Consider the following 17,782-nt stretch of genomic DNA (forward strand, 5'->3'; position numbering starts at 1 on the left):
TTAACTTGGGTCAAACATTTCAGGTAGCCTTCCACAAGCTCCCACAATAAGTTGGGTGAATTTTGGCCCATTCCTCCTGGCAAAACTGTTGTAACTGAGTCAGGTTTGTAGGCCTTATTGCTCGCACATGCTTTTTCAGTTCTGCCCACATATTTTCTATAGGATGAGGTCAGGGCTTTGTGATGGCCACTCCAATACCTTGACTTTGTTGTCCTTAAGCCATTTTGCCACAACTTTGGAAGTATGCTTGTGGTCATTGTCCATTTAATACCTTGACTTTGTTGTCCTTAAGCCATTTTGCAACTATGTTTGGGGTCATTGTCCATTTAGAAGACCCATTTGCGACCAAGCTTTAACTTCCTGACTGATGTCTTGAGATGTTGCTTCAATATATCCACATAATTGTATTTCCTCATGATGCCATCTATTTTGTGAAGTGTACCAGTCCCTCCTGCAGCAAAGCACCCCCACAACATGATGCTGCCATCCCCGTGCTTCACGGTTGGGATGGTGTTCTTCGGCTTGCAAGCCTCCCCCTTTCCTCCAAACATAACGATGGTCATTATGGCCAAACAATTCTATTTTTGTTTCCTCAGACCAGAGGACAGTTCTCCAAGAAGTATGATCTTTGTCCCCATGTGCAGTTGCAAACCCTAGTCTGGCTTTTTTTATGGCAGTTTTGGAGCAGTGGCTTCTTCCTTGCTGAGCGGCCTTTCAGGTTATGTTGATATAGGACTCGTTTTACTGTGGATATAGATACTTTTGTACCTGTTTCCTCCAGCATCTTCACAAGGTCCTTTGCTTCTGTTCTGGGATTGATTTGCACTTTTTGCAGAAAAGCACGTTCATCTCTAGGAGACAGAATGCGTCTCCTTCCTGAGTGGTATGACGTCTGCGTGGTCCTATGGTGTTTATACTTGCATACTATTGTTTGTACAGATGAACATGGTACGTTTAGGCGTTTGGAAATTGCTTCCAAGGATGAACCAGAATTGTGGAGGTCTACAATTTTTTTTCTGAGGTCTTGGCTGATTTCTTTGGTTTTCCCATGATGTCAAGCAAAGAGGCACTGAGTTTGAAGATAGGCCTTGAAATACATCCACAGGTACACCTCAAATTGACTCAAATTTTCTGGAATTGTCCAAGCTGTTTAAAGGCACAGTCAACTTAGCGTATGTAAACTTCTGACCCACTGGAATTGTGACATAGTGAATTATAAGTGAAATAATCTGTCTGTAAACAATTGTTGAAAAAATTACTTATGTCATGCACAAAGTAGATGTCCTATCCGACTTGTCAAAACTATAGTTTGTTAACAAGACATTGATGGAGTGGTTGAAAAACGAGTCTTAATGACTCCAACCTAACTGTATGTAAACTTCCGATTTCAACTGTATGTTGGATACGGTGTCTAATGTAACAGTGTTTAGTTTTCAGAAGTGGTTTGTTCATCTCCCTATGCAAGATTCTTCAGATCTCCGCCGGCTCACGTTGAAGGCAGCCAATTGCCTACACATCCCCTTTGTCGGCTATGCGGTCGTGGATTTTGTAGTTGGAGGAGTGCAAGTTCCAGCCAAGGGGGTTGTGATTGTCAAGGATGACTGTCTGGGGGCTGACCAAGTAATCATTGGGATGACCGTCATAGGCTAATGCTGGAAGGAGCTGTTCGAATGAGTCTCACTGGGTTCAACGCCACTGTGGGTAGCTGCCAGGAAGGAGTGGCAGAATGCTTTCGCTGTCTGCAGACGAGTCATGCAGACCGATGAGCATGAGGGGGACCAGGTACTGCATGCCTGTCCAAGAGAGACCCCAATGGGATCCCAGCTAGCAGTGAAAAGTTGCTGTGGGCTGGAGTTGTTGGTGGGACCTTGTCCAAAGACTGCTAAACCCTGGTGGAGTATACTGATGATGGAGTTGTGTGGCAAGAGTGCAAGGAGAAAGGCTACCCTTTCGACTGCTGAATTGAAACCCTTACCCCTTGTTACCCTCTTGGAGCCTTCTCAGATCTGTGGAGAATGAGAACTGGTGCTACGCACCCAGGCACCAGGTGAAGTTGAGGTGGGTGTGCAGACAGTTCAGTTACAGGCTGATGGCCAACCCCCTGTAAATTTCCAACAGGTAAAGGGAGCCAACACAGCAACAAAGGCTCCATGCTCTCCTATCCCATTGGTCAAGTGTGTTCTCTGCTCATGAGGAGGATTTTGCTAAGTCTGATGCTGTCCTACATCACATTCCCACAGGTACTGTCCACCCCTCTTAGCCTAGAGAGACACCAGCCAATTTCACCAAGCCTGTACGCAGAGCTCAGACTCCAAGCTTGAGTCCCTGGGCTGACTTCTTTCACCACACCCTTGGGGCTGTTTGAGTTCTCTGGCATGCCCTTTGGACTCTGCAACGCCCCTGCCACCTTCCAGAGCCTCATGCAGAAGTGTCTAGGATGCAAGGTAAACAACTTTCTTTTGATCTACTTAATGGTATTATCTACTCAACTGACTTTTACACCCATCTAGATCAGGTGTTCAAGAGGCTTGTCAAGCATGTCCTGATATTGCAGCCTACAAAATGTCAGCTCTGGCAGAGGGAGGTGGTCTACTTGGGGCATGTGGTGAGTCAAGCAGTGCCCCAATTCTGGCATATGCCGACTTCAGTAAACCATTCCTCGCCTACACTGACGCTAGATTGAGGGGCCTTGGGGCAGTGCTGTCCAAGGTGACAAGGAGAGAGTAATTGCCTATGCCAGACCGAGCCTGTCTCCTCTGGAGAGGAATGATCAGAACTATAGTTCATTCAAACCTTTTATGGGCAGTGACTAAAATGTTCAGAGACTACCTGTGAGGGGCGAAGTTCACAGTTTACACAGACAACAACCCCCTGGTCCACCTCAACACTGCAAAACTGGGGTCAGTTGCACAGCACTGGGTGGCCCAGCTGTACAGTTTCCAGTTTTCTGGTGAAGTACCACCCCAGTTGCTCTACCAGACTGCTGATTTTCTCTCCAGATCATCCAGCACGGACGGGCAGGTGTGTCTGATTCAACAGGAGCATCAATACCTTCTATCATTAGCAGAGAGGGTCAACCGAGCTGAAAGGCCCAACAGAGGCAAAGGGGCCTGTAAGCGGTTTAATCAAACATTGTTATCTCTTCTTGGGTCCCTGGGGCAAGATGAGCAGATGGGTTGGCCAGTGCAGTTACCTATGCTTCTCCAGGCATACAAAAACACTGAACATGGCAGCACCGGTCTTACCCCATTCTTTCTAATGAGTGGCAGGCATGTCGGTCTTCCTGTTGATGTGACTTCAGGTGGCGGAGGCCAAGACGCTGCAGATGGACCTTGATGGATGGCTGAGGCACCATCATGACCAGCTACGACTGGTCTACAGTCAGGTCGAGGCATGGACCCGACATTAGCAGGAGCGAGAACAAACGGGAAAGGACCTTCCGTTGACGGCTGGTGACCGGGTGCTCCTGCAGAACTTCCGATGACAAGATCAGGGTAAACTAGCCCCCCGATGACAGCTGCAGCCTTTTGTCATTCTAGGACACCTTCGGCCTGGACTGGCAGTCTTTCGTGTCCGACCAGAGGGAGGAGACCAATACGGGCCATTCATCTGAACCATGTGCAACCTTGCCCATAACGACCTTCAGAACACTCCCAGATGCAACTCATGGGTGGTTGCCCTGATGACGAACTGGGGCTGTGGAGTTGAGTGGCGATCCGAGAGCAGAGGACCGAGAGAGGCATTGGTACGACACAAGTAAGGGACATGATTCTTCCCGTGTTCCATTTACACCAGTCTTGCTCTCTCTGGGCCGTTTTGCCCTGCCACTGAAACCCACTATTGTTGGCATGTTTCCCTGCTGTCTGTCTTCCTCTTGTTTAGCACCGGAGGCGGGTCCATCGGTGACGTCGCCAAGCAGAGTCTCAGACCAGGCGCGCTCCAGGACAGGGAGCTATACGGATCTGGATATTGCCATACAGAGACGTTTATTTTATTTTGTGGGGATATGGTTCTTGTTGGGCCCTAGAAATCGAGAATCTATCCCAACCCTTTCTGTATGTTGTCTTGTCTGTCTTTCACGCTCCTTATTTTGTCCCATAGTAGTAGAGTCCTTTAAAGGGGTTTGCAGAGTCGAGCAGGGCCAAGGGTTGGTCCCATATTGTATGCAGCACCAGAGCGACATTAGTGTAGTGCCTTTCACCATATTGTTTGCAGTGCCTTCCATTAGAATAACTATCTTGTTGCAGTGCCATATCAGAATCATTCAGATTGCAGTGTGTCCCTTTTGCATGCCCGCTATTTACCTGAGAGAGTCAGACGGAGGATAACCTACCTGAGTGGAGGCTCTATTGTGTCCGATCCATATTAACCCATGAATTTAAAATGACTTACCTTGAGCATACTTACCTGTCCTGGTCTTGTGTGTTGGGGTTGTGTGCTGGAGAATATTAAATGATCAAGTCTACTCCTGCAACTCCCCTCCGGCGTACAATGTCGCCAGAGTACTAACCACCGGTCCTGGGAATCATCATTACGCACACCTTGTACTCATCATTACACACACATGTGAATCATTATGATTCATACCTGGACTCCATTACCTTCCTAATTTCCTCATATTTATATGTCAGTCTCCCATTTTCACTCACCAGTTGATATTGTTCTTGTTTATCGGCATACTGCCTTATGTTAGTGTCGTGTTCTTGGTTTTGTTGTTTGATTAAAACGTTTCACCTGCACCTGCTTCCGACTCACCGCCCCATCATTACATACATCCTGTGTTGGGTGGAGTAAAGAGGTTGACACTAAACTGTGACATTTCCTATCTTAATTTGACCAGTTTCTCAGAGAAGGAAAATAATCCTGCAGCAACAGGTAATTATAATGTGGTTTATAATAAATTGACAATTTTGTAGGAGTTGATACATTTTTCATTAGGGCAAATCTATTTTAAAGTGGAAAATATCAACTTTAGAAGCCTTTTTAAAGCTTGAATAGCCTGCAAGTTTGCATTTCCTGCTGTGCAAATTAAGATATGACATCTGTACATAGGAAGGGATAAATGTCTTATAAAAATTATGGCACACTGGTAAACAGTTCCCACCCCACATCCGAGTGTCGTCCACTGTCTAAACCCTCGGGATAGAGAAACTATATCCATGAGCTCAGTGCTTGAAAGGAACTTTAACTAACTTCCTGGTTCAGACACCACATCACAAATAGACACACCTCAGGCACTCGAAATGAAAACAGTTTTTAGACAAATCGGTGTGATTGATGTTTCTTTGGAACTCCTGGGTTTGTGATGTGGAACTGGCAGTAAACAGAAACCTGAGACATGGGATCTGCTGCTGCTCCATGCACATATGCTTCCTGTGCCAGAGGCAACTTAGACTGACAGGGAGTTGTGTTGTCTTCATTTGGACTGAACCACCAAAACGTAATTGTTCACTCAGAAATGTGACAAAGGTTGCCGCCGAAAAGTGTCTTTGTTTTGACCTCTGTTGCAAAGAAATAAGCCACTAAATATTTTCCCTCCTTCTAGTACATGCCTTTTGAACCTAGCACCCACATTTATTTTACTACAAATATTTGAGTTGAGCACGCCAATTTCTCTTTCTATCACTGTGACTTGTTCCTCATACATGTAATTTCAGTAATCTGTAGTTTCTCATATTCAAGAAAAAAAATAAAGATTGAATTGCTTGTCATTGGTTGTGCTCTTGTGGTTAAACATTTGCAGTGTGGATACGAAGACTCTGGGAAGTAAACAGGTGTTGCTGACCCTTCAAGATGAAGGCTACTGTATGTTGGTTTTAGAGTAGTGCTGTCTGGATGTCCTGTTTCACATTACACTTAAGGACATCATATATTACCAGTACTTTTACATTTAGCAAAAAAATAGACCATTACAATAATTGTTAGAACAAATCTTTGCTGATGCATCTCTTTTACATGTGTAGTGAATACAGTCAAATCCTATTAAATCCGTATACCAAGTTTTCCAAGTCCAGAACATGATTATTCTAAGACTGCAAGAATGCACATTTGGATTTGGGTTGTCTTTGGCCTGACCGGATAGCAGTTCAGAGTAGGCCTACATGACTTTCTAAGCCAGACAGTTGGAAGAAGGCCAGAATCAATATCTCTGGCCTAAGAGCAATAATGACAGACACATGTTTCTCACACCTTCTGTACTAATCAGTTGGCTTATCAGGCTTATCAGTTGGACAGAATGGGCAGTTTTTTAAAACTAAACCAGTTGGATGAAGCTCACTTATCAGTCACGAATAAGAAACAAAAAGCAATATAAAGGAGTTCCACCAGCACTCATGACAGCAGCAACATGACTTCTATCATTTTGGTCTTGGCCCTTGTTGCCAGTGGTAAGACCTTTTTGCATTTTTAACAAACATGGCAAGTAGATTATTGTGTTTAAATTATCATTATATCTCAAGGAACAGTGTTTTCAAAGTTTTATATCGGTCTACTTATGTGAAAAAATGTAAAACTAAGTGTTGGTAAACTAAGTGTTTACCAGCATTTGTAACTTGAGTCTGATAATTATCTGTCAAAACAGTTCATCTGATAATACTTGTAGAATTTAAAAATACTTGCTTGATATATGTTTTCCAGTTTCTTGAAATACTTTGCAAGTCCAACTTCTTTTGAAGAGAAAACTGAAATGGTCTATTCATTCCTTTTGCATTTTTACTAGACACTCTTATTTTTTACTGGTCCCCTGTGGGAATCGAACCCACAACCCTAGATATGCAAGCGCCATGCTCTACCAACTGAGCCACATCATCACAAACCGCTTGTCTAAATGTACTCAATTACTGTATTGTGCAATGTTTTTTTTTTCATGGTGATGGAAAGTCTTCAGGTGCAAACCTAGATGACCAGCCTATGTACAATACAGTAATGTACATTTACATGAAGTGATTTGTAAGGATGGTCAATTTATATTGAACAAACCTAGATGACCAGCCTATGTACAATACATGTACATTTACATGAAGTGATTTGTAAGGATGGTCAATTTATATTGAACAAACCTAGATGACCAGCCTATGTACAATACATGTACATTTACATGAAGTGATTTGTAAGGATGGTCAATTTATATTGAACAAACCTAGATGACCAGCCTATGTACAATACATGTACATTTACATGAAGTGATTTGTAAGGATGGTCAATTTATATTGAACAAAATACTGTTGTTTTCCATGTTATTTGATCAAGAAAAATATTTAATTTGATTTGGATGTTTTGTGTCTTTGTCCATAACTTTCCACTATTTGATGTACATGTTTGAGGACAGGGTGTTGTTCTTTCTAGATTCCATTAGAATGACAATCGCAGAGAAAGGGACAGGGCAACAACTCTTAGTACAACTATTTTCCCTACTTCCCGCGGCTATGCATCTCAGGGACACTGGCCTAGAATAGGAAATCTTGACAGCCCTTTACATAGCCTATAACAGGGTTGGGGTCAATTCCATTTCATTTCAGTCAATTCAGGAAGTACACTGAAATTCCAAAATCTTCAATGCTTTTCAACGAGGAACATTTGGAATTAGAATTTGGTTCACTTTCTGAATTGACTGGAATGACCCCAACCTGTAAATAGATCTATGTGCAACACTCCAAACCTGTTATATTTATGTATGTCTCTTTAACCTTTATTTAAATAGGCAAGTAAGTTAAGAACAAATTCTTATTTACAATGACGGCCTAGGAACAGTGGGTTAACTGCCTTTTTCAGGGGAAGAGCGACAGATTTTGACCTTGTCAACTCAGGGATTCAATCTAACAACCTTTCAGTTACTGGCCCAGCGCTCTAACCACTAGGCTACCTGCCACCCCTTGTGTAATAAGTCCTGGATATTCCTCTTCCTCGTCTGCAGCATCTGGCTGTGGAACCCCAGCCATTAAGCCTGATACTACCCGCGTGGTCAATGGCGTGGATGCCCGCCCCAACAGCTGGCCTTGGCAGGTGAGGATGTCGAGACACAGGGTTTTCGTTCAAGATACTTCAAATTTTTACTACATTTTTCAAAATGTAAATGGTGCTGAATGTAACTGTAAATAGGTAAAGTGATGGAGGTGCTGACGGAATTCAACTTTTAATGGTAATGGACTTTACAGGAATGTTTAGATGGAACAAACTAAAGTGTTCTTTGTATCTACTGCAAATCATTGATAATTTTGTGTAAAAGTGTTGATGGAGCGGACTAAAATGTTAAGTTTAGGTTAATTGCTAAGTGCTGTAAGAATATACTGATCATTGTCAATCTTTGTAGATCTCTCTGCAGTATGAGAGAAATGGTGAGTACAGACACACCTGTGGTGGATCCCTCATCGCTACCAACTGGATTATGACTGCTGCCCACTGCATTGAGTAAGCCAGCACACACAGACACACTGCTGCTATTTTTAAAGGTGTTGACCAGCACAAAACAGTGAAAAAAATAAGCAATTGTGTTTGACCAATGTCAAGAACGGGTAGGTCTATTTGGTCTGCAAAATGATGCTTCATGGGACAGTTTTTCCCCTATTCCTCCCTACAGTCTGAAGCTGAATTATCGTGTGGTTGTGGGCAAGCACAACCTGGCAGAGGCTGAGCCCAGTGCTCAGGCTTACTTCCCAGCTAAGAAAGGAATCATCGTGCACAAACACTATAACCCTGTCCTCCTGTCAGTAGGGTAAGTTGGGCAATGGCTTGAAAAAACACAAGTAAAACTTTACATTTACACTATTGACGCAGAATATTCAGATTTATAAGCAATAAAGAGTTTATAACCTATTAAGTATTAGTTAAGTATTAAATAGTTTATACACATTGGTGGGAAATTGTTCTAAATACTGAACTTATATATGGTTTCAATGGCCATGATAACAGTAAACTAGTAACCAGTAACAGTTTCTGATCTATTCTGATCCATTCATACTCTAATTTCCCAAATGACCAGCAATGACATCGCCATGATCAAGCTGGCAGAGCATGTGACTCTGAGTGACCAGGTCCAGCTGGCTTGTGTCCCCGCCCCCGGAACCATCCTGTCCAATAATTACCCCTGCTACATCACCGGCTGGGGAAGACTCACCAGTGAGTGATGAGTGGTGTGTGTGTGTGTGTGTGTGTGCATGTCCGTGCATGCTTCTGTGTCTCTGCCTGTATGTAATTGCCTGTATGTAAGGCCAAGACAGCATACTGTATGTCTTTTCTCTTTCATTACAATCATGCTCATTATCCCCCTGCTGTGTGTGTTCCAGCCGGAGGTCCCACCCCCGACACCCTCCAGCAGGCCCTGATGCCCGTGGTGGACCACAATACGTGTACCCAGAGCGACTGGTGGGGCGTGTCCATTCGCAGGTCCATGGTCTGCGCCGGCGGGGACGGAGTGGTGGGAGGCTGCAACGTGAGTCAGACACACACACCCATAGGGCTCTGGTATAAAGTAGTGCAATATAAAGTGCACAGGGTGCCATTTGGAGAGCAGACAATTAGATATACAGGAGATACAAGCAAAAAAATGAAGATACAAGAAATTCAAGCAAAGCTGATGAGCATTATATTTTCATCAACCTGTGTGGTAAACATTTCAAAGATACGAAGTGTTTTGTGTTCGGTTTCAGGGTGACTCTGGTGGCCCACTGAACTGTAAGAACTCTGCGGGAGTATGGGAGGTGCATGGCATTGCTAGCTTCGTCTCCGGCCAGGGCTGCAACTACATCAAGAAACCCACCGTCTTCACCCGCGTCTCCGACTACAATGAGTGGATTGATGAGGTAAACCGGAGTTGCTGATGACCAGATCACTAAACACATCGCTATACATCACCACACAGGGTTGAGGTCAATTCCATTGCAATTCAGTCAATTTAGAAACTCAAATTCCAATTCCATGTCCAAATTTTCCTCATAGAAAATAACTGAAGAAAATTGGAACTGAATTGACTTCCTGAATTGTTGAAATGGGCTTGACTCCAACCATTTCACTGTTGAGTGTTTTGGTGTTCTTCTTTAGTTCTGTTTCAAATGTGTTTTGTTTGCCTTGTGAAACTCATCTGAGCCTGTGTTTTTTTATTTATTTCAGACCATGATGGACAACTAAGACGTGTCTGTGTGCTCTTCAAATAAAGACCTATAAATACATGAGAAAATATGTTATTTTATTGAAATATTGTCCTCAATGTTTTGATTAACATCAGCTTAAAATATATAATCATTATTTCTTACAAAGCTGAGAACAGGGCATATTCCTTGTTCTAGCTTGAAAATTAGGGCCCAAAATATAGATATTGTCTTGACCAGTAGGGGGCCTCAGACACTAGTGAATAAACACCCCAGATGGTACAAACCATTTGAGGTTTCATTAAATTACAGAAATTTCAGATTCAGATTTCCTCCTCATCATGCCAGACATTGTGTATAATCTTAATTTCTTCATTGTGGCATCAATTAGCTCCCAAATAGGCCTATTTTTCGAATGGTTTGACACTTCCAACACTTTTGTATCAGGGTTGACATTTGTATTATTTGAGGTCATGGACGACTAGTGAAGCACAGTCCTCCTCTCAAAGCATTATGCCACAATTCAAGCATATGCGTGCCATTCCACGAGTAGAGGGCCTTTTGGGTAGTGTAATTTTGTCACCTATTTATGTTCCCTAATTTTAACATTCTGTCATAAAGAGTATGTTCAACTTCCAAGCAAACATGTTTTCCGATCTGAAGATATTAAACTAAGGGGAAAATTACTATAAAAGTTCACATAACAGGGTTGACAATTTTATCCTAAATCAGCCATAACTGTTACGTGGAGTGTAACAGGGGAACCCTAGAGCATACTCGGACAAGAAGACTAGGATGAAGTAACCAAGGTATTTATTGAAACAGAGGGGGAGTGCAGGTCAGGGGAAGCTCGGGCGGGTTGCTGGAAACCAGGTGTGGAGGCTAAGGCTGGAGTGAGAGGGATTGAGAAAAGGTAAGCAGGTCCGTAGGGGAATCCAAGGGAGTAGTAGAGTGGGGAATCCAGGACAGAGTAGCAGGATGACGAGACGTGGGACTGGAGACAGGGATCAGAGTCAGAGCGGGCAGAACTGCAGCGGAAAACAGCGTCAGGCAAGGAAAACAGGCACGACAGGATCTGAATAGTAACAAACGGCTAGAACCATAGACTGACTGAGCAGAGATTACCATCTGGCAGCGTGGAAGTGGCAGGGCTGAGTATTTGTAGAGGTCTTCATTATGGAACAGGTTGCAGCTGGTGGGGATCTGCTCTGACTCCAGCACACCTGTCTCCGCCCACACAATCACAGAGAGAGAGAGAGAGAGAGAGAGAGAGAGAGAGAGGGAGAGGGAGAGGGATAGAGGGAGAGAGGGAGAGAGTACTGGGGGAGTGGCTGCAGGTCAAGGAGAGTAGCAGTAGAGGGTGTTGCAGGAGCAGATGTGACAATAACTCCCCTTTTTAACATGGTTTAGTTTAGTTAGAGCCACTGTTAAATTGAGTTTTATCAAAATGTACACACATAATGTCTGAAGGACATAAAAGGCACTCTATTCATGGAACAACATTTGAGCCCTCTGAAATAATGATTTAAACAATCATTCCTCCTCTAACTGCTGAAAATGATGTGTGGTTGAATTTCAAACAAAGCTGTGTTGTGCTACCCAGGGCCGGCCTTAACCTTTTGGGGCCCTAGGCGAGATTTGGTTGAGGGCCCCCCCAAGTCGAAGGAATTTAAAAAAACTTTCATGCAATTATGCTACTTTTGCCATGGAGCAGAGAGATAAATGTGCAGTTTTACAGCAATTTCCTACAATTCTACACATTTTACCATGACTGATGCCAGATGAGACAGATGAGCTGATGAGATGACTGGTATGCACTGATGTAAATCACAGAGATACTCTCATCAGAGCTCTGTTTATATTATATTATATAATGGCAATGGGGTGATACCACAGCATGCATATTAAAATGTATACAATGTTTTCCTCAGAAACTGCCTTGCCTTGCAGAGTATCTTGCAGCCAAATGCCACATATCCCCATTCAAAAGGGAACATGTAATTAAAGGACATTGCATGCTTCTTTTCATTGGCTCAGTCTCTACGGCTATGTTCAATTGAGATTGCAGCCGCACACCTGACACCAAAACTCCTGTGTCTGTCATAATGAAATCCAATTCCTTTTCACTTTGGTCCAAGACAAGTAGACATTTTGTATGGTTTGTAATGTTAAGTTGAAGAGAGAGGGATAACAAGCAAAGTAGACTAAGAAACAACAGCAAATATGAAGTGAGAGGGCATTATTTGAGGGGCCCTCTCGGTCCTTGTCAGGGATGGGCTATTGCAACAGACGACCACACCGGTTCCCCCACTATCAGCTAAAAACAAGAAGAAGCGGCTCCAGTGAGCACGTGATCACCAACACTGGACAACTGAGAAGTGGAAGAACATTGCCTGGTCTGACAAATCCCAGTTCCTCTTGCGTCATGCTGATGGCAGAGACCATGGCCCCATCCTGCCTGGTGTCAACGGTACAGGCTGGTGACGGTGGTGCAATGGTACGAGGTATGTTTTCCTGGCACACGTTAGGTCCATTGATTCTTGTAATATTTAATTTCACTTATTCCCCCGTTTTTTTCTGACAACAAACAAAAAACTTACATAGACAATTGAGCAATGTGTCCACGCCCCGAGGAATTCAGGTTGTTCTGGAGGCAAGGTTGTTCTGGAGGCAAGGTTGTTCTGGAGGCAAAGGGGTGTCAAACATGGTACTAGATGGGTGTATATTTGAACGAAATGTTCTTCTAAAACATTTTTATATGTTTTATAAGAACGCTTTTATTTTGAAGAGGAGCTTTATTTTGAAGAGGAATCCAGAAATTCCCTTACATTTGCTGGGTTAACATGTGACAAACCATGTGACTGAGAGTAGGTTACAAGCGTTTCACTGCGCAGACTGGAGCCAGACAGTCCCTGTGTCAAGAACAGTTGGCATTTCATCTGCTTTGCTTTGAGAATGAATTCAGACGCCTATCCCGAGAAGAATCTACATCTGTGTTCAAGAGGTAGGCTCTTTGTGCTCTTTGTTTAATTCTATTTTTGGTATCCCTGTTCGGTTCAGTTGTCTGATAGTATATTGACTATATTCCAGAGGCTGTAGTGTAGTGGGTTGAGAGATAATGCCTGCACACATGCTCATCAAATGCAATATTTACAGCTGTTCAATGGCATTTTATTCTTCAAAAATATTGAAGTTAAAATAATAAGTTAAAGCTTCATAATGGTTACAACTGTCTTACCCCATCATAACCCATAACCCATAACTCATTTGTTCTAAAATGGATTAAATAAAACATGTCCCTCATCAATCTACACACAATACCCCATAATGACAAAGCGAAAACAAGGTTTTTAAGAAATGTTTGCTAATTTATTACAATGAAAAAACAGAAATATCTTATTTACATAAGTATTCAGACCCTTTGCTATGAGACTCGAAATTGAGCTCAGGTGCATACTGTTTGCATTGAGCACCCTTGTGATGTTTTACAACTTGATTGGAGTCCACCTGTGGTAAATTCAATTGATAGGACATGATGTGGAAGGGCACACACCTGTCTATAAATGGTCCCATAGTTGACAGTACATTTCAGAGCAAAAACCAAGCCATAAGGTTGAAGAAATTGTCCATAGAGCTCTGAGACAGGATTGTGTCGAGGCACAGATCTGGGGAAGGGTACCAAACAATGTCTGCAGTATTGAAGGTTCCCAGGTTCGGGGGAAAAGGGCCTTGGTCAGGGAGGTGACCATGAACCTGATGGTCACTCTGACATGGCTCCAGAGTTCAGCAGCACTCCACCAATCAGGCCGTTATGGTAGAGTAGCCAGATGGAAGCCACTCCTCAGTAAAAGGCACATGACAGCCTCCTCTGAGTTTTGTCAAAAGGCACCTAAAGACCCTCAGACCATGAGAAACATAATTCTCTGGTCTGATGAATCCAAGATTGAACTATTTGGTCTGAATGCCAACCATTACGCCTGGAGGAAACCTGGCACAATCCCATGGTGGTGGCAGTATCATGCTGTGGGGATTTCAGCAGCAGGGACTGGGAGGCTTTTCGGGATAGAGGGAAAGATGAACGGAGCAAAGTGTAGAGAGATCCTTGATGAAAACCTTCTCCAGAGAGCTCAGGACCTCAGACTGGGGAGAAGGTTCAAAGTTATTCCAGTCAAGCATGCATTTGACTTGCTGAAGAGGAGACTGCAGTCAGAAAACCCCACATGCAACAATTGAACTGAACATGGCTCTGCAAAGAAAAGAGTCAAGACTGAATGTCATGAAGTATCTTAAAATGAAGATATCAAATTAGGTGATGTCAATGGGTTACAGCCTTGCAGGCTTGATGTACTTATTTGAGTCTGGGGGTAAACTTAGCCTTGAGATTAGCACTGTGAGACTAGAGCAGGGCTCTCCGACCCTGTTCCCGGAGAGCTACAATCCTATAGGTTTTCAATCCAACCCTAATCTAGAAGACCTGATTCAAATAATTAGCTGGTTGATAAACTGAACCAGGTTAGTAACAACTGGGGTTGGAGCAAAAATGTACAGGTGGGCAGCTCTCCAGGAACAGGTTTGGAGACCCCTGGACTAGAGAAACCGAAACTGACAGTGACTTAGACCTTGGGAATCATCTCAGATGAATGCCCAGGCCAGTCGTGCCACAACCCTCCCCCCTGCTGATACAGATGGTTCGTTCTGCTGCCTTCAGGGTGAAGAAGGGGTGGTTTGTTGTTGTGGAAGATTCTACGTTCCATGCTTGAGCAATATCCTCAGTTTCTGCTGATGCTTCTGATTTAATGTCTCCAAATGTGAATGAATCCCAATTGTATTTCCTTGATTCCTCACCTCCTCTCTCCTTGCTTCCTTCTCAAAACGCATTGGAGAAGAACGTCAGAGGGGAGGAACCTCGGATCTTCTCCTCCAATGCATTTTGAGGAGGGGCAAGGAGAGAGGAATCAAGGAAATATATCACTCTAAGACCAGTGTACATGCTACTATGAATGATTAAGTAGTAGTCCCTGTTTCCAACCAGTCATTTGAGTAAGGTTGAGTTTGGGGTCAATGCTGGGCAAGAGGATAAGCTCACCTTGTTATCGTATGAGAGATGACCATCTATTCAATGTGCTCTCTTAATTAAAGACATTGAGTTGAGTATCGTATTTAAATTGATTTCAATGTCATGGATCAGTGAAGCAGTCAAAGAAAGAGGTTCAGAATCACTGTTCATTGCCTCTGCGTGGAATGGAAACAAATGAGTAGGAGCGAAAGACCAGTTTCCCGTTAGCTCAGCACATCACAGATTTGTTTTCTATCGAAGGAAGTTAATGCAATATTAGGTTAATAAACAGCATTGAATTCAACATTCAAAATGCAATACCAGAGAGTGCAACCAAATCTGCCTGAAAGCATTGCTCTATAAAAATGACTTCAAATATGAAACAGCACTGGCACCAACCCACTGAGGTATCGATGTGGCATGCCTTTAAAAACAACCAATATTTAGTCTGACACTTTGTGTGCATCCAAAATGGAATAGGATTCCCTATTTTGTGCCCATAGAGCTCTGATCAAAAGTAGTGGACTATACAGGGAATAGGGTGCCATTAGGGACGCATGCTTTGTGTTGCTCAACATTCTGACCATGTATACTGCTACCATATACAGCCAAACCGTGCTGTTTTCTTTTTTCTCTCTCTGACCTACAATCCACAGTCCCGAGGCAATGTGTTCTGCCTGTCTGATGTGCTTCGTACCAGGATTTACAAGACATTTGTTATTTGTCCTTTTAAAGCTTGACTTTGAGCAGCGACAAAATGGAAGTCAAACTTAGTACGCAGGCTTCATAACAAACAGAACAGCTGCCTTATGCCCCGATGTTAACGTTAATGTTACTCTTACACCATTTATAAAGATTACAACACCAGTCGTAATACAGTGACTTGACTCAAACTCTATAGCTCCGTGAGGAGCATACATCCTCCACAGATGTTTTAATAATACATACAGTTGAAGTCGGAAGTTTACATACACCTTAGTCAAATACATTTAAACTCAGTTTTTCACAATTCCTGACATTTGACCCTAGCAAAAATTCCCTGTCTTAGGTCAGTTAAGATCACCACTTTATTTTAAGAATGTGAAATGTCAGAATAATAGTAGAGAGAATTATTTATTTCAGCTGTTATTTCTTTCATCACATTCCCAGGGGGTCAGAAGTTTACATACACTCAATTACTATTTGGTAGCATGGCCTTTACATTTTTTTACTTGGGTCAAATGTTTCAGGTAGCCTTCCACAAGCTTCACACAATAAGTTGGGTGAATTTTTTAACATTCCTCCTGACAGAGCTGGTGTAATTGAGTCAGGTTTGTAGGCCTCCTTGCTCGCACACGCTTTTTCAGTTCTGCCCACAAATATTCTATAAGATTGAGGTCTGGGCTTTGTGATGGCCACTCCAATACCTTGACTTTGTTGTCCTTAAGCCATTTTGCAACTATGTTTGGGGTTATTGTCCATTTGGAAGACCCATTTGCGACCAATCTTTAACTTCCTGACTGATGTCTTGAGATGTTGCTTCAATATATCCACATAATTTTATTTCCTCATGATGCCATCTATTTTGTGAAGTGTACCAGTCCATCTTGCAGCAAAGCACCCGCACAACATTATGCTGCCACCCCCGTGCTTCACGGTTGGGATGGTGTTCTTCGGCTTGCAAGCCTCCCCTTTTTTCCTCCAAACATAACGATGGTCATTATGGCCAAACAGTTTCATCAGACCAGAAGACATTTCTCCAAAAGTACAATCTTTGTCCCCATGTGCAGTTGCAAACGTAGTCTGGCTTTTTTACGGCGGTTTGGAGCAGTGGCTTCTTCCTTGCTGAGCGGCCTTTCAGGTTATGGCGATATAGGACTCGTTTTACTGTGGAAATAGATACTTTTGTACCTGTTTCCTCCAGCATCTTCACAAGGTCCTTTGCTGCTGTTCTGGGATTGATTTGCACTTTTCGCCCCAAAGTACATTCATCTCTAGGAGACAGAACGCATCTCCTTCCTGAGCGGTATGACGGCCTGCGTGATCCCATGGTGTTTATACTTGCGTACTATTGTTTGTACAGATGAATGTGGTACCTTCAGGTGTTTGGAAATTGCTCCCAAGGATGAACCAGACTTGTGAATGTCTACAATTTTTTTTTTTTAGGTCTTGGCTGATTTCTTTTGATTTTCCCATGATGTCAAGCAAAGAGGCACTGAGTTTGAAGGTAGGCCTTGAAATATTCCACAGGTACACCTCCAATCGACTCAAATTATGTCAATTAGCCTATCAGAAGCTTCTAAAGCCCTGACATCATTTTCTGGAATTTTCCAAGCTGTTTAATGGCACAGTCAAATTAGTGTATGTAAACTTCTGACCTACTGGAATTGTGATACAGTGAATTATAAGTGAAACCACCTGTCTGTAAAGAACTGTTGTAAAAATGACTTGTGTCATGCACAAAGTAATGTCCTGACCGACTTGCCAAAACTATAGTTTGTTAACAAGTCATTTGTGGAGTGGTTGAACAATGAGTTTTAATGACTCCAACCTAAGTATATGTAAACTTCCAACTTCAACTGTAAGTTTTAAATAAGTAATAAAGTGCCCTCCACTAGAAGAACCAAATACTTACAGTGGTCAAAAGCCTTTGATTACTTCTACA

The 17,782-nt window shown here is 42.9% G+C and overlaps 1 protein-coding gene across 1 annotated transcript; it reads left to right on the forward strand.

Annotated features, from left to right (window-relative positions):
- Nucleotides 1-977: 977 nt before the first annotated feature.
- LOC139370933 (chymotrypsin-like elastase family member 2A) lies at nt 978-10,171 on the forward strand. The gene is made up of 8 exons (XM_071110830.1): nt 978-6,386; nt 7,913-8,001; nt 8,309-8,406; nt 8,576-8,710; nt 8,978-9,114; nt 9,282-9,427; nt 9,645-9,797; nt 10,105-10,171. The coding sequence occupies exons 1-8, from the start codon at nt 6,347-6,349 to the stop codon at nt 10,120-10,122; spliced, it is 816 nt and encodes a 271-aa protein (XP_070966931.1). The 5' UTR covers nt 978-6,346; the 3' UTR covers nt 10,123-10,171.
- The last annotated feature ends 7,611 nt before the right edge of the window (nt 10,172-17,782 follow it).

Source organism: Oncorhynchus clarkii, chromosome 17, assembly GCF_045791955.1.
Source record: "Oncorhynchus clarkii lewisi isolate Uvic-CL-2024 chromosome 17, UVic_Ocla_1.0, whole genome shotgun sequence".
Classification (NCBI taxonomy): Eukaryota; Metazoa; Chordata; class Actinopteri; order Salmoniformes; family Salmonidae; genus Oncorhynchus; species Oncorhynchus clarkii.

What these genes read in the sequence shown, in the direction of transcription:
- LOC139370933 (XM_071110830.1), top strand. Translation starts at nt 6,347, where the DNA reads ATGACTTCTATCATTTTGGTCTTGGCCCTTGTTGCCAGTG. An exon ending in CCAACAGCTGGCCTTGGCAG is followed by an intron (nt 8,002 to 8,308) that starts GTGAGGATGTCG and finishes CAATCTTTGTAG; the next exon opens with ATCTCTCTGCAGTATGAGAG. An exon ending in CGGCTGGGGAAGACTCACCA is followed by an intron (nt 9,115 to 9,281) that starts GTGAGTGATGAG and finishes TGTGTGTTCCAG; the next exon opens with CCGGAGGTCCCACCCCCGAC.